Raw genomic sequence first — 17,880 nt, 5'->3', positions numbered from 1 at the left:
ATAAATCACAATATATACAAAAAATAATAAAGCCAAATAAAGTCAATGAACAAGCTCAAATTCTTGAAGTCCCCAGCAGAGTCGCCAGAGTTGTCACACACTCTTTTTACACTAAAAGATATATATGCTGTGAATTATGGGTTAAGTAGTTTTTCCGATTGAAGTGAGAATTTTGAAATAGGGATTATTTTATTGTTTAGAGTCGCCACTCGAAATTGATTTTTGGGTATTCCAAGTCAACTTTTATTTGAATCCCTAGTCAAAGGAAGATTTGACTCTATTATTATTGATCTGGGAAGACAAGGTCCGGGTAAGGAATTATGTTGACTGGGGAGAAGGTGTAAGGTATTCCCCGAATCCCATAGTAGCACAATCGCTTTATTGACTACATTTGGCTTTAACTAATTTTGGACAAACTGTGATTTATTGGTTTTTATGTTTTATCTATCCGCTTTTATTGCTTGATTATTCATAATTAAGGAATTATCTTGAAACGAGTCACGCGTACATGTACCCATTTTGTTTGGCGCATTAAAAAGCATGTAACGCGTGCGTGTACCCAATTGATAACACTTTTATTATTATTAAGATTGTTTGGCCAAAGTCGCGCTAACACATACTTTGATTTATTTTGGGAATCGTAGTTATGTTAGGCGAACGTATACATAATCACAATGATTTGAGTAATTAAGAGTGTGCCTAAAGTATTGTAACGTATTCAAGAGTTAATTAGTTTTCATAAACTTGTTTGGTATTTCGTGCGAAAGTCATAGATTATGGAATTTAAACTTGGGTGGACTTTGATACATTAAGACTAATTAGATCAAATTCTTCTTAAAGGTGTCATGCCCCATTGATTATTGTTGTTGGGCTTACGGTGGATCAATTGGCCCATAAATATCAGAAAATAAGTTTTGATTATCCAACTAATCTAAACACCTTTCACTGTAGCAAATTTCTTTGAGAAATGAATAATGGAGCACCCCAAAGCAAACAACAGTACATCAAATGCTCTGTTCCAAATGAACGTGCAACAGTAAGCTCCGATAAAAAATTATCTGAAAATTGAACCGTGACCGAAGTTCGAATAGGAGAGTCGTCGGCGATGACCTCGAGCAACGGGATTAATGGGTGATTTTGGAGCTGTTTTCTCGGCGAAAATGGCAGCGATTTGAGCTGCTGGTTTTGATCATTTTGGGACTATTTTGTCGGTGTTTGGGTAGTTGTTTTCAGCGTTTCTGGGGCTAGTTTGGGGATGGATTTTGCAGCTGATTTATTGTTGGTTTTGGTTGTTGATGGGTGACAATTTTTGGGACTATTTTCAGCTCATTTTTGAGCTGGTTTGAAGGAGTTTTTGGACTGAAAACAATGGTGTTTTGAAGGAGTAAGAAAGTGTTTCTTGGCTAGCTCTGGACGAAGAAGGGCTGTCTTTGAGGGTGTTTAAATAATAAAAAATAAGAGAAGAAGAGGGTAGGAAGAGGGTGATGAGACAAGGAAAGAGTAAAAAGAGAGTGAGATGTGACACGTAAATAGTGTAGTAGGTCGGTGATGAGACAAGAGAATAGTGAAAGGGGAGTGGGATGTGACACGTGAATAGTGTAGTAGGTGGGTGATGGAACAAGGAAATAGTTTAGGGAAAGTAGCAGATAATTTTATTAGATTTGGTCCGTGATTAAAATAAATTCTCCCGCCCTCTATGTAGTAGACTTTTAAAAATATTACATATTCTCTAATAAAGCCTACTAATAAAAATAATATAAAAGTTAAAATATCAAGATTAAACCTAGAAAATATTAAATACAAAAAGTGATAGAAGATTCAAATATAATTAAACATTAGGTGCTCACATTGACCAAAATATTCGGATCATGTGGGTGACACTGTTAATCTCCAAATTAGCCCATGAATGATGATGAGTCATGTAAAACTTAATTCAATAGGGAGATTATTGGGTATATGAACAAGTCTCACAGAAAATGTTTTAGTTTCAGCTGTTGGACGGACAACTATTTAGGGTAAGTCTTCTATTTTCTATGATGGAGTTGATGGCTCTGGGCAATTTTTTGTTTCAGCACTGTCATAGAAAAGTTAACTGTATAGCTTTCTTGCTAACATGGGAGAGCATAGAAAGCATAATTTATTCTTCACACAGGATTTAGCTCTTCCTTTGGTAGCTAAAAACTTTTGAAGAATGATATTGATGATTTACCCAACTTTCGGATTAAAGGAAACCAACGAATTTCACTTTTGATTATGGATAGTTATAACATGATAGTCGTATAGCCTATAGCTCACTTTTATCAAATTGTAAAGGAAAAGTCGTCCTCAGCAGCTTTCCTTTTGGTACAATTCAGTTGCAAATTTTCATTCTACCATCACTTTGTATTGGAAGCAAAGTTTTATGTCATCTTCCATGTTCTCTTCTTTTGTGATATATGTAGGTAGGGGTCAAGATAAGGTGGTTCTTGAAAAAAAAAGGTTTTCTATTTTTCATCGCCTCTCAATAAGGAGCAAGAAAATAATGAAGTTTTGTGCTTGGAATATAATGGGATTGCAATGATCTTACAAGATCATTTTTCATTAAAACATACATAAACTTTGTACAGGATCCAAAAAGTATTGACGTGCCACACTTATTTTAGGGTAACCAAAGGCTACTAAAAGCCAATACTACCTTTTAAGAAAGGCAGCAACTTTATTATGTGTGACACTGAATTAATCCTTTCCTCTAATCTCTAATTAGTTATCCATTATCTCTTCTTCAAGCAAAGCTGCAGCCAACGTTTTTGCTTCCTCAGCCAAAGTTTCAGCTCCAGTTTTAGCCATCTTCTCATCAAATACACATGGCTTATGGCAAATGCACCTTCTGAGGATTTTGCTACATTTTCCATCAGTAAATCCCTCACTGATACAAGCTTCTAGGCATGGTGGTTTGGTAATGCATAATCCAGGGAATGTATTGCTTTCTGCTTTGCAATCTCTAGCTTGCACCTCTACAATCATTCACATTTACTATCAAATGTTAGATCAAAAGAAAAGATGGAATTGAAAGAAAGCTTTTAAACATGAATAAATTCACGGTTCTTAAAGAAATATATTAATGAAGGGGAGCCTTGGATCAACAGGTTCGAGTCCGTGAAAGCAGTTGAAACAGTCATTAATGCTTATCTTAGAGTAAGTTGTCTACATCACACCCTTTGGGGTGCAGTCCTTCTTCGGACCCTGCATGAATACGGCATGCTTTGTGTACTTTTTTTTCTAAAGAAATATATTGTTCTTAATTGTACTATTTTGAAAGAACTAATGCAAACATGTACATTTTTTCAGGAATTTTCAAAGCCGCCAGACGTATACTACAGATTAATTAGTTACTCTAACAGCAAATGCATCAAAAAAAGATGACCATACTGGAAAATTTATGCGGTAATCAAAACACAATGTACTTGAAAAAATATAAGAAGTGTAACTTTATATATGTTCATTAGCATAATTCAAAACTAGTCATGCAGATATAATTTATATTTATTTTGCTTAAAAGAAGACTTGCGTAATTAAGTGATTGGATAGCAAGAAATAGAGTTATATTATAAATTATATTTTATTATTTTTATGGGGTTTTAGAGGAATAAATAGAGACAAACCATAGGCAACAAAGAGCATCATTGCCAAGACTGCAAATGTCATAAAACATAAGGAGCGAGCCATTGTTTCTAAGCACTGCCTCCATACTGCATAAGGCTAAGCACTGACTTTCTTTGTACGAGACTAAGCATTGTCTCCATTCTTCGCATGAGGCTAGGCACTGCCTCCACACTGCATAAGGCTAAGCACTGCCTTTCTTTGCATGAGACTAAACACAATCTCCACAATCTCCATTCCTTGCATGAGGCTAAGCCTTTCCTCCATTATTGCACAAGTCTAAGTACGACCTTTCCTTGCATGAGACTAAGCATTGTCTCCTTTAGTTGCATGAGGCTAAGCGCTGCTTGCGAAGCACTGACTTTCTTTTCATGAGACTAAACACTGTCTCCATTCCTTGCATGAGGTTAAGTATTGCCTCCATTATTGCACAAGTCTAAGCACTGCCTTTCCTTGCATGTGACTAAGCACTGTCTCCATTCTTTACATGAGACTAAGCATTGTCTCCACATTGCATACGGCTAAGCACTGCCTTTCTTTGCATGAGACTAAATATTGTCTTCATTTCTTGCATGAGGCTAAGCATTTCCTCCATTATTTCATAAGGCTAAGCATTTCATTTCCTTGCATGACATTAAGCATTGTCTCCTTTCCTTGCATGAGACTAAGCATTGTCTCCACTCCTTGCATAGGGCTAAACATTTCCTCATCATTGCATAAGTCTAAGCACTTTCTTTCTTTGCATAAGACTTAACATTATCTCCATTACCCGCACGAGGCTAAACATTGCCCACATTATTGCATAAGGCTAGGAATTGCCTTTTCTTGCATGATACTAAGCATTGTCTCTACTTTTCGCATCGGGCGAAAAAATTCCCTCATCTCATAGAAGACTAAACCTTGTCTCATCTCGTTCTAGCATATGACTAAGCATTACCTGTTTCTTCTATGAAACAATCGGTATCATCGCATATTTGCATCTCATAGGCTGAAATATTGCCATATTGTCTGAATGCGTCATAGTTTGAGAGAATCATCCTTATAGCCTGAAGATATCATGCCATGGACGGAGTATCTCTAAAAAATGCATATCATTATTCAAAGGCATCATAGTCTAGAGGAACCATCTTCATGGCCCGAGGACACCATTCCATGGCTGGTGAATCCTTTATCATACACTTTATGGCCCGGGACATCATGGTGTAAGGACATCATCCTCATCGTCCGAAGGCAACCTTCATGGTCTAAAGGGAATTTGCATCATGTTTAAATTTTCGCAATAACCCATATATATTCGCATGCACCATGTTTTAAGTTTTGCAGGTAACTCGGGAGGTAACCGTTATACAAATATAAGCAATTCTCGCTCCGGTTTCTGTTCACAATGTTCACATCCTTCGATCAACTCAAATGTAACCGATGATCAACGATTGATTACCCTTTGTTCTATAACAGTTCAAATATTTCCATGATATATACGTAACGTTCAAATTCGCATTCATAGATCCTATCTATTACTTAAGACACCATCCTACCCAAAAGATCCTTTTCGAAGCATATGACCACTCGTATAACAACTCCATCGGTTTCGTTCTCTACTGGATCCAAAACTACACACGACATGATTCCCGTAACACTAGGGATGTGTAAGCAACTCAAGAACCAGGGTTCGACTCCCATTTTTTCAAAACACATCATTCCTCACTCAATTCGGACAAAATTTGTCATCATTTTCTTTACCCAACAATACTTTCATCATTCCCCGGTAAAGAGGGGCAGTTGTTGATACCCTATTTTGCCCTCATATTTTTCAAATAATATATATACTTTTAAAATATTATTTTTGCATCATTACTTAATCTACAAGAGTTATACAAGTATTTACTCTAATGTTTATAATTTTTAAGGCTTTAAAATTGATTTTTTTGCATTTAAATTACTTGAATATGCATTAATTACCCCTTAAATTATTTTGTGATGACTTAATCATCCAAAAATATTTATTTGTATCCACAAATATGTCTCATAATATCAGCCTTTGTTTTTATATAATTATATTTGTATTTTAAAGTTATTTTACATAATTTTGCAATAATAGCCTATACTTTACAATTAATCACACAAATCTCGTCTATATACACTCAGCGAGGAATAATTTTGCATTTTTGGTTCGATTTATAATTTGTTGGACCCACTTAGGGTTTGAACTCCAATTTCACTTTCATTAGTTCTATTAGTGATTGCATTTGATATTTTCTTTCCTTATTTGATTGACTATTTTTCATGTTTGTTCGTTCAATTTCTACTACTATATAAACCCCCTCCCCTGATTTCCTTGGAAAAAAAACCTTAATGAATATTATTTTCTCGTTCTCACTCAATATACTCTGAAATCAGAGACCTGGGCCGGCTGAAGGCCAAGGCCATTCGAATTCGATTGTGTTCTTTCTTAGTGTGAGCATTGCCCGTGGTTCATTCGAAACCCTTGGGAACTATGATGCAATGGGATTTTGGGATTCTTCTGCTCTTTGCTACTGTTAATTGGATTACCTCTGGAAATTGGTCTTCTCATTTACTTGTTCATTAATTTGTAACTTGTAAGTGCCTTTGGCCTTTGCGGTTTGACTCTCTATTCGTTTGTGTTATTTGTTCTGTATGTCTATGACATTGAGACTTTTGTAAATCAATATACTACTATGGCATCGCTGTTTGCAGTCCTATTTGCTCTAAAATTATTCTCGTGGTCCTATATATTTCTAGCATCTGAACTAGCCTAAATTCTAACTCTGATTCTAGTTTTCTTAGGCATGTCTAGCCTGCTGTGTTTGTGTGTGTCTGAATGCTTACATCTACTTCTTGTACTGAGTTTATCTTCTACCCTGTTCAGGATTCATTTGATAAACTAATTTATACCTAAAATATGTCTTAATTCCTATTAAATTGTTTAGGTATAACTTAATGCTTTCCTAGAGTTGTCTCTTGATCCTGTTGATTAGCCAAACATGCTTTCTTTCAACTTAAGATGTGCTCCCTGATTTGTTCAATCCACTACTCTTTAACATTGCCTAGTACCTTTTTGAAGGAGATGCAATATCTAGCCCCTTCTCCTATATGTAATTGAGATTCAGTGTCCTGTTAATCTGGAGTTGATATATTTTCACCTATCATGAGTTCTGATATTGTTTCTGAACTTTGGTATTATAATTGATACTCAACATGTTAAAGTTGTCTCATTCAACTTAGTACTTGATCATGAACCAGTTATGCCGTGCTACTCTAACTAGGCTTTCATGTTAGACATTATATTGTATCCCCCACTTGTGCTTGTCTATGACTATGCCATGTTCCCGTGATAAGTCTCTTAGCTAAAGCCTTGACTAATTCTAGATCATGCCTTATGCTTGATTTCTGAAACTTGGCATTGTATGTGGCCGTCCTAAGTAGACATGCCTATGAAGTTTCCTAGTGTTTGACTGTGTTTAGCATGCTACTCCTATTCTTTTGTTGAGTAATTGCTCACGCGTGAACTTATGTTTCCCCATGTGTACAACTTCCCTTGTTGAAGATGAGTCCTGCTGACTTCCCTATTTTTTTTTTATTTTATGTTTTTGACTCAATCAATTATGTCGCTTTGCTTATGAAACATCAATGTGTTCTACATGAATCCAAATAGTTGTCATATAATCCTACCTCTATGAAGCAATGCTTCAGGATTGTTTTCATATGTGTTCCATTAATATGTTTGGTCAAGAAGATGATCTGTAACTGTTGGGTTTGGTATGAGTTCCTGTGTGACCTTTGCACCGTGCAAGCAGACGTGCTCTACTATTTGAGATATGTTTGGGTCCGGGCCTGCTATTCATATTAAAAGAAGTCTGTTGAAGGCCCAGTCGATACTGAGTTATTTTGTCTATGTCTGCTTCCAGGCCTGTAGTTATTCCTTTGTGTAATGTTTGTAATTGCATTCATTATCCAGTCCTGTAATAATTTGTAAACAAACAATGGGGGAGATTAATGAAAGGGGTTGGGGTATTCTAATACTTTCATAAAAGGGTAGAAAATATGCCTATAGGGTCTGTGTGTTCTATTTGCTATTTCGTTCAGCATGCCTTATGTGTTATTTAGCTTAGTGTGTTGTACACTAATAGAAAGCATGCCTATAGGAATCACGCATACACTTCACTTAACTTGTCAAAACATGTTGGCTCAAGTAATTGCTATATTTGTTTCCATGTGTACTACTAAATGCTTCTAGATAGCATGCCTATAGGTTACAATAACACATGTTTTGCTAATGTCCACCTAGATAACATGTCTATAGGGTTTCAATTAATTAATCCATCGGCTGCTCTTAGCACGCTGATTCTTTAGACATCATGACTATAAGATCTTTATCAATTGATTGAATACTTCCGTTATTTGCATTACACTGCCCCACCTAGATGACATTCCTATAGGGATGAAGCATTATAAAATCAAGTTCAATTGTCAATCCTGCCTATAGGATATTGTCACTAGTATGGAAACTGTATGATGAAATCTAACGTCGTTAATTCGGGGCGTTCAAATAGTTTTACTGCCTCGTTACATAAGTGATTTAGAGATCATGCCTATAGGCACTTTTTAACGCCTTTAATCTATGAATTCATTAGTCAGAAACAACAATGATGTGTGTATGATGATGGAAATCAAAATGGCCTAAAATTATGCCTATTGGATTTGACAACTCTAATACGTCTTAATCCCCATAAAATATGTACTACCTAAACTGCCCGCGTACATTTGTTGTTTATGTGTGGAGGTTAGCTTGAGCCTGTAATTGTACTTATATGTAGTCCTACATGTTTTTGAATGTGCCCTAGTTTTATCATTTTGAGCATCCTAAAAAGAGTCTAGAACCACCCAAATAGAGGTCAAAATCCTCTTAGACCATAGGTGTGGGACGGTTAGTGCATGCATAGGGTACGACCTAAAATTAAATTAGAGCGCGTTTAGCTAAAAAACTTTAACATAGTAAACAGGTAGTAGGAGATGATAGTATGTGCACGCTGAATAATATGAGCAACCCCCAACTTAAGGGAGTTGCGAAGTATTATTTATGTTGTACGGGGTGATCCTTTAGGCTAAAAAACTTAGGACCCCCCCTCTTACATATTTGTTATTTACACTTAGATCAACATAGTTGTATCCTTGTAGTAATTATATTTGTGCCGATTCTCACGTGTTCTAATAAGAATCTTCGACTTCTAAATTTTTCTTTATTTATTTGATCACCTAGCTTAATTACGTAATCCACAAAATTTAAAGTTCGATCGGGACCCACAGTTGTGGACCTTAAAGAGTGCCTAACACCTTCTCTTTGAGGTAATTTGTGACCTTACCCGATCTTTGGTGACGCGAACTAGTCAAGCAGAGTTATTTGCAAATAGGCACCCTAACGCACCTCAATATCGTTAGGTGGCGACTCTTTTCATTTAATGCCCATTTAAAAGAGTTATCACACACTGAAACCCGTTTGCGCGAGAAAATCGGGCCCGGCAATACTGAGTCACGAACTCTACCTGAATATATATAATGATCTCAAGGATCGAATAATAGTTAATAGTACAATAAAATGGAAAGACTCCAAGGGACTGCGACGACCAAGCAGCTTTACCTTGAATCCTTACGATCACGCTCTAACTCTGTCGGAGTCCGATATCTCCAATACCTGGCTCTGCACAAAAATATACAGAAGTTTAGTATGAGTACACCATAGTCAGTACCCAGTAAGTATCAAGACTAACCTCAGTGGAGTAGTGACGAGGTACATTCAAGAAACTCACTAGTCAAATAAACTGTGCAATATAGCAGTATATAATAGTACTGGAAAACAACTAGCAACGATAGCAACAAAAATCAACCAGTGATATAAACCACAAGGCAACAAGAACACCATAATTATTTCTCAAATGAATAAGGAACACAAGTACAACCAATTAATAAAGTCCTTTAAATATAAATCTTTTACATATAATTCTTTCAAATAAATATCTTTCGAATATACTTCTTCCAAATAAATATCTTTCGAATATAATTCTTTCAAATAAATATCTTTTGAATATACTTCTTTCAAATAAATATCTTTCGAATATAATGCTTTCAAATAAAAGTCACTATGTGACACCTCATTTCATAATCATAAAACACGGGTCTCGGCCCACTTTTATATTTTCCTAACACGGGTGTCAACCCACTTTCATATTTTCACGGTACCCCATGCCTATATTTCTATCATAACCGTACGGACAACTCACGTGCCAATAATAAAAAGCATTATATTTTCCCGGCATATCGTGCCCACATTTCATATCACATCTGCACGGACAGTTCACGTGCCAATAACATAATAATTATATCACCTTGTGCCCACATTTCATATCACATCTGCATGGACCGTTCACGTGCCAGTAACATAATCCGCCCGACAATAGCCACATGCTCACAATTTCAACATAGATCAGACTATTGTCAAGTTTATCGAAACAACAAGACAAGTTGCACAAGATATAAAAATAAACACAAGGAAAATCACAGCATCACATGAAAATACCAGCACAATAACCCCTCATCATCGCATATCATCCTTGACAATAGCCACTCTTATTTCTTTCATATCCACCCTTATCACTCATATAATAGCCTCTCTTATCACTTTGCCCCGACAATATGAATAGCCACCCTTATCGCTCTTATAGCCACCCTTATCACTCCTATAATAGCCTTCCTTATCGCTCCATTTAATAGCCTCCCTTATCACTCTGCATTAAACAATATCACAACACACATAACAATAGTGAAATGCCACCCTTATGCCCGCATAATGTCAACAATGGAATGCCACCCTTATACGCCACATAACAGTAACCCAAATCGCACAACAATTCACACAGAATATTATCACAACAGCACAACATAATCAACTCGTATTTACAAATTTCCCGTAGGCCACAACCTTTCAAGAGTTACAACAAAATCAATCAATTTTACAACAGATAGCCAACGACTCAACACAATGTATATAAAATCTCAAAAAGAACAACAAGGATGGAAAAGTAACTCAGCAAGAACAACGCATTCTTTAATCCATATTCTTGGTAAATAGATTAATATCTCTTTTCAAAATTAATTAATTAATTATTTGCAGATGAAAAATCCTTAATGAAATTATTTCCACGAAATGGCAATTCAACAGAACACAGAATCCACATAAAAGTCAATTGATAATCACACCAAATTATCCTATTAAAAAAAACTCGACAAATAAGGATTTGAGGCATGGCAAATAAAGGATTTAATAAATACCAACAATTATCCAATTTAATACATAAAAAAAGCCTAAGACTTTAAACCAATAAAATTTGCACATATAAGCCCGAGTACGTACTCGTCACCTCGCGTACACGACTGTCAATCACACAATTTCCACATAAGACTCAATGCCTAAGGGGTAATTCTCCCACTCAAGGTTAGGCAAGATACTTACCTTTTTGAACTTAGGCCGATATTCCAAAATAGCCTTCTTGCGTGAAGTGACCTCCGTACGGCTCAAATCTAGCCAAATTAATTTCATAACTTCATTAAAATTCATCGGAAATAATTCGGGATAATATAATGTCGACTTAAAATTTTACATTAAAAAGTCAACCCAAAAGTCAACACAGGGCTCGCATCTTGGAAACCGACAGAATTTTCACGAATCCAAACACTCATTCCGATAACGAATCGACCTCCAAATCTTAAATTTCTGTTTTTGAATGATTCTGTAAAAATCCCATTTTTTTCCATTTGATTCACTAATAATTGAAGAAAATAACCATAGAATCATGAAATACAATCACTTTCGGATATAGAACACTTACCCCAATATTTCCCTTGAAAATCTGTAATGACCCGGCAGATCGTTTCGAGAGTTATAGCCTCGTTTTCCCCATTTTTGCTTCCTTTTATGCTTTTCAGCTATATTATGATGAATCAGGTTAGTTGGTTCGGGTCCGAAGTGGTTTCAGAGTGAATTGAGATACTTAGTCTCTTATTTACAACCTTAAGTTGGAAAAGTGAACCGGATGTTGACTTATGTGCAAACGACCTCGGATTTGAATTCTGATGGTTCCATTAGCTTCGTTAGGTGATTTTGGACATAGAAGCGTGTTCGGAATGTGATTTGGAGGTTCGGAGTGGAATTAGGCTTGAATTGGCGAAAATTGGAAATTTGGTGATTTCGGTCGGCAGTGGAAAATTTGATATCGGGGTCAGAATAGAATTCCGGAAGTTGGAGTAGGTTCGTAATGTCATTTTTGACTTGTGTGCAAAATTTGAGGTTATTCGAACGTGATTTGGCAGGTTTCAACATCGTTGGTGTAATTCAAAAGTTTAGAAGTTCTTAGGCTTTAATCCGGGGGTAATTTTGTGTTTTGATGTTGTTTTTAGTGATTCGAAGGTTCGACTAAGTTTTTATGGTGTTTTAGGATTGGTTGGTATGTTTTGTTGATGTCCCGGGGGCCTCGGGTGAGTTTTGGGAGGTTAACAGATCATTTTTGGACTTTGCAAAATGGCTGATCTACTGGTGTAAACTTTCTGGTTTCCTTATACGCGATTACGTGGGTAGGTCCGTGATCGTGTAGGCTTATTTGGGGTAGAGGCGAGTATGTTCTATGCGATCGCAGAGATTTGGACGTGATCGCAGAGATTGGGACGCGATCGCGTGCGTGTGTGAAGTTGTGCTTCGCGAATGCGTGGCCTGTGTCGCATTCGCATAGAGGTATCGAGCTGGTGAAGAGGTGAGGTGATTGCTCTACGCGATCGTGTGAGGTAGGATGCGATCGCGTAGGATTGAGAAGCAATGATCCGCGTTCGCGTGGGCTAGGCCGCGTTCGCGAAGAAGAAGTGAGGCAGCAGTAGAGTTTGAGTGTTACTCTTCGCGGTCGCGTGAGGACAATTGCGATCGCGTAGGTGTGAGCAGGTAGTGCATCGCATCCGCATGAGGTGTTACGCATTCACGTAGAGTAAATTTCTGAGGGAGCAAAGTTGTTCTTCGCGATCGCGAGGACTTTTCCGCGATCGCGATTAAGAAAATCTGGGCATCAGTGTTAAATTCCAAAATCGAGGGTTTGAACTCATTTTTCATATTTTTAGCTAGAGACCACGGATTTAGGTGATATTTGAAGGGATTTTCAGGGAGTTGATTGGGGTAAGTGTTTCTCACTTGATTTTGGTTAAATTCCATGATTATATCTTGATTTTTTATCATCTAAATTTTCATTTGGGGTGAAATTTGGGGAAATGTGGAGGCATTCTTGAGATTGAATTTTGAGGTTTTTGAACGGGATTTTATTGTCGGATTTTGGTAAAATTGGTATGACTAGGCTCGTGAGTAAATGGGCTTTCGAGGTTGTGACTTTTGTCGAATTTCGAGATGTGGGTCCGGGGGCCGGGTTTGAGCCAATTTCGGGTTTTTGAGTCTAATTTGGTATTTTTCTTATGGAATTGATTCCTTTAGCCTACATTGATCGTATTGTATTGCTTATGGCTAGATTCAGGACGTTTGGAGGCTGATTCGGGAGGCAAGGGCATTGCGGAGTAGAGATTTGCTCGGATTGAGGTAAGTAACGATTGTAAATCTATTCCTGAGGGTATGATGCCCCGGATTTTGTATCATTTTACTATTTTGAGGTGACGCACATGCTAGGTGATGGGCTTGTGGGCATGCACCATTGGGGATTATGACTTGGTCTGTCCCGTAGCAACTAAAAGTTGCACATTTTTTTGAAACTATGTGATACTTATGTGTTTTAGAAAGAGTTTCTGTAAATTGGGATGAATGCCATGTTTGGGCCTTCTGCCAGTACTGTTTGGACCCTTAGGGGCCTCTTCTAACTATTCTCTCACTGTTTTTGATTGAAAATCTATACTCAGTCATGGTTATACCTGTTTACTGCATAACTCAGTTTTTATTACTCTGTTTTGATGTATATAAATGTTGTTTTGAGCTGAATACCCTGTTTTACTGAGAGCCCGAGTGGCTTGAGAGGTTTATGACTGAGTAAGGCTGAGGGCCTGATTTGTGAGGATATTTATGGGATCGGGCTGCACGCCGCAACATGTTTGATATAGGCCGAGGGCCTGATTTATTTATGCCATGATTTGGCTTGATATAGCACTTGGGCTGAAGGTTTGCCCGAGGAGCTGTATATGAGTGATATTTTCCCCGAGGGGCTGATTATGATTTCATTATCTTTGCTCACTTTTTCATTGAGCCTTTGTTTGAAAACTGTTGAAAGATGTCTTTAAATGATTTTACTGGAACTGGATTTAAAAGAGCTGATGTGATTCAAACTCTGGTTTAAAAGAATGCTGTATTTTACTGAATATTTGTGATATGAACTTTACTTGCATTATTGCTCGTCACTACTCTTTAGTCTTTATTTATTGTTGTTACTTACTGAGTTGGCGTACTCACGTTACTCTCTATTCCGGTTGCAGATTTTCTTGGAGATAGCAAGGTAGTTGCCTGGCGATCGTAGCCCTGATCTTCTCCCTCTTATCTTCCTTTAGTTGTATTTAGCTATTTTTCAGACTGTGTTAGTCTCAATATTGTCAGACAAACTGTAGTAGATGCTCATGACTAGTGACACCCCGATGTCGGGCTTTTCTTTTCCGCACTTTTGTTTTGATTTGAATTACTTTACGAAGGTTTTTATGTTAAATAGCCTTGAAATTATCTTTGAAATGAAAATATCGGTTTGTTTTGGTAATGAGTAGGCTTGCCTAGTTCCATGATAGGCGCCATCACGATAGGGTAGGTTTTTGGGTCATGACAAAATCTCCCGAAAATTGCTTATCCCAAGCTCTAAAATCGTCAAGAATGAATAAAAATGGCTAACGCTTGAATATAAACTTCTTTCCAGGCAAGTTGCATCTGTGAAATGTGACTTGCCTCAAATATTTGGAAGGGTTCGGGTTGAAATCAGAACACTTGGTTCCTTAAGGTTGGCTAAAAAGGCTAAGTTTGACTTCGGTTAACATTTTAAGAAAACGACCTCGCAAATGGGATTTGACATTTCCAATAGGTTCATATGATGATTTCAGACTTAGGCGTATGTTCGGATCGGGTTTTGGATGACCCGAGAGCGTTTCAGATCTGATTTAGTGAAAGTTGGTTCTCTTAAGGTTTTAAAGTTCTTTAAATTTCGTTTGGAGTAGGTTTTGGTGATATCGAGGTGGAAATGTGATTACGAGATTGGGAATAGTTTTCTATGGTGATTTAAGATTTGCACGCAAAATTTGTGTCATTCTGAGTAGTTTAAGTTTGTTTCGGCGTGTTAGGAGTAAGTTAGAAGAACTTGAAGTTCATATTCTTTATTCAATTTGGTTTGGGGTATGATTCTTTGTTTCATTGTTGTTTTATGCGTTTCGGTTTGGGGTATGGTTCTTAGCGAGTATGCTTTATGATTTCAAACTTGTTCGTTTGTTTGGAAGGGGCCTCGAGGGCCCCGGATGCCATTCGGACGGTGCGCGAAGTGAGTTTGAAACTCAAAGGGGGCTGCTGGTGCACCAGTTCTGGTGTGCCCGCATGTCACGACCCAATTTCACCTATAGGTCGTGATGGTGCCCAACACTACAGCTAGGCAAGCCAACTTAATATATTAAGCATACATTGACAAAATTTAAAACCAAGAAAAATAATAAAACATCAAATTCTACCAATGTGTGTGCCAAGACCTATGTCACAAGTGTATGAGCATCTAGTAGATTATATAAAGCCTCAAATACTGTCTGAAATAAAAATAGACAGAATGGAAAATACAAAGAGAGACACTAGTAGTTGCAGAACGGCTCAGAAAGGCAGCTCACCCCTATGCTCCTGGATAACGTGGGTGTAAGACGATAGGTCCCCCACTAGTACTTGCCTCAGGTCCTGCACAAAAGGTGCAGCAAGTGTAGTACGAGTACGTAAACAACGTGTACCCAGTAAGTATCAAGCCTAATCTCGAAGTGGTAGAGACGAGATGGCCGACTTTGACACTCACTATGGGTCAATAATAAAAACTGAAATACCACCAGAATATCTAAATCAGTATGATTCACAGAATTTACAATAATTTATTAATCCAGCGGAAATAATCATATTCCTTCAAATGCAACAGTTTTCAATATATTAATTAAATTCCTTTGATTCAAATAATTTTTAATTTATCAATTAATCTTATTTACAGGAATAACAATTAATTCCTTAACAAGCAGGAATAATAATTCATTAAATTTCAAGGATTCTCAAATTTATCAATTAGCTTCACAAGCTGAAATAACTATTAAAGTATCGTGTAATTATTATTATTAAGCACGATTTCTGCCGAGGACGTACGGCCCGATCCAGAGTGTTGTGTAGATTGCCGAGGGACGTGCGGCGCAATCCATAGATGCATCTATCCTGCCGAGGCTTTCGGCCCGCTCCACAAGAAAGGAGGACATTTTCTTATGTACCTCTGGAAGGAGAGTATATTTATTATAAGATAAATTCGGGAGGAAGAATAATTTTTTTTAACAATTAATTAATTTATATCTTTATCTAACAATTCACAATATATTCATATGTATCCATTAATATTAATTAAACAAAGAATACAATGTACACAAGTAATTCTTGCTTTGAGTCCTAAACTACCCGAACTTTAGCATTAATAGTAGCTACGCACGGACTCTCGTCACCACGTGCGTACGTAGCCCCCCGCAATTAGCAATAATTATTTAATTTAATCTCTATGAGGTAATTTCCCCCTCACAAGATTAGACAAGAGACTTACCTCGTCTCAAAGTCCACTTTCCGATTCCCACGTCGCGTAAAATTCTCGATTCGATGCCGAAAAATCCGAAACTATCCAAAAGTTATATAAAATAATTAATATATGTTCAATAATTCGAAATTCATCTATTAAATAGATTACCCTATCCAAAATGGTAAAATTCCTAAAATTCATCCCGGGCCCACGTGCCCGGATTCCGAAAATATTCGGATGGAAACGTTACACATAATCTCAAGAACTCAAATATATAATTTATATCCAATTCCATAACCATTTTCATGGTTAAAATCTCATTTTTATAAAAATCTAGGTTTTTCAACTAAACCCTTGATTTCTAAGATTTACTCGTTATAATCTACCTATAATCTATGTATTTAACTCAAGGGGTGTGGAATTAACTTACCTTTCAACTGCTTGTTGAAACCGCCTTATCAAAAGCTCTGAAATCGCCCAGAAATGGAGAGAAAACAAACAAAATGGTAGATTCCTGTCTTTTAAGTTTTCTGCCAAATAGGCCTTTCGCACCTGCGGACTGTGTACCGCACCTGCAACTTTAATACCTGCAAAAAATCCTAGTAGGTGCGAGTTTCACTCGCATGGGCCAAGGTCGCTTCTATGCACCCTTCTTCGCACCTGCGCGTTTGCAGGTGCGCAAATCATCCGCATCTGCGGTCCACTGTCCCTTCCCCCTTTTCCGCTTCTGCGCACAAGGACTCGCATCTGCGAGGTTCGCTCTTGCGAGCTACTGCCGCACCTGCGACTGGCCAAGTGCAGGTGCGATTCTGATAGTAGCTAGTAGCTTCAGTTTTGGCTCCCAACTTCCAACTTGGTCTGAGCCTCATCCGATTGACACTCGGGGCCTTCGGGCCCCGCACGAACATACCAACAGGTTTGAAATCATAAAACGGACTCGCTCGAACTCTCGGAACGCGTAAAACAACATCAAATCTAAGAATCATACCCTAAACCAAATTGATTCAAACTTAAGAATTTCAAGTTCTACAATTTACTTCCAATGCGCTGAAACATACCTAAACTGCTCGTAATGACACAAAATTTTGCGTGCAAGTCTTAAATCACTATATGGAACTATTCCCAAACTCGGAATTCCAAACGGACTTCAATTACTTAAAAACCTACCTCAAACCAAATTTAAGGAATTTTAAACATTCAAATAGTTGATTTTTACTATTAAGCGTCAAAACGCTCCCGGGTTATCCAAAACCCGATTCGAACATACGCCCAAGTCGAAAATCATCATACGAACCTATTGGAACCGTCAAATCCCGATTCCTGGGTCGTTTTCTCAAAATGTTGACCGAAGTCAAACTTGGCCTTTTAAGGCTAACTTAAGGAACCAAGTGTTCTGATTTCAACCCAAACGCTTCCAAATCCCAAA

At 37.4% G+C, this 17,880-nt stretch overlaps 1 protein-coding gene across 1 annotated transcript; it reads right to left on the bottom strand.

Annotated features, from left to right (window-relative positions):
- Positions 1–2,679: 2,679 nt before the first annotated feature.
- LOC107830314 (flower-specific defensin-like) lies at positions 2,680–3,705 on the bottom strand. The gene is made up of 2 exons (XM_016657843.1): positions 3,642–3,705; positions 2,680–2,993 (listed from the first exon to the last, which is right to left on the bottom strand). The coding sequence occupies exons 1-2, from the start codon at positions 3,703–3,705 to the stop codon at positions 2,740–2,742; spliced, it is 318 nt and encodes a 105-aa protein (XP_016513329.1). The 3' UTR covers positions 2,680–2,739.
- Positions 3,706–17,880: the final 14,175 nt, after the last annotated feature.

The sequence above is a fragment of the Nicotiana tabacum genome, unplaced genomic scaffold (assembly GCF_000715075.1).
Source record: "Nicotiana tabacum cultivar K326 unplaced genomic scaffold, ASM71507v2 Un00032, whole genome shotgun sequence".
In the NCBI taxonomy this organism is placed as follows: Eukaryota; Viridiplantae; Streptophyta; class Magnoliopsida; order Solanales; family Solanaceae; genus Nicotiana; species Nicotiana tabacum.
The sequence above is the reverse complement of the archived record's forward strand: the minus strand, read 5'-3'. Positions and strand labels throughout refer to the sequence as shown.

Bases quoted from the DNA above. Each gene is read 5' to 3' on its own strand.
- LOC107830314 (XM_016657843.1), bottom strand. From the start codon at position 3,705: ATGGCTCGCTCCTTATGTTTTATGACATTTGCAGTCTTGGCAATGATG. The intron at 2,994-3,641 runs GTTTGTCTCTAT...GAATGATTGTAG, and splicing joins GATGCTCTTTGTTGCCTATG to AGGTGCAAGCTAGAGATTGC.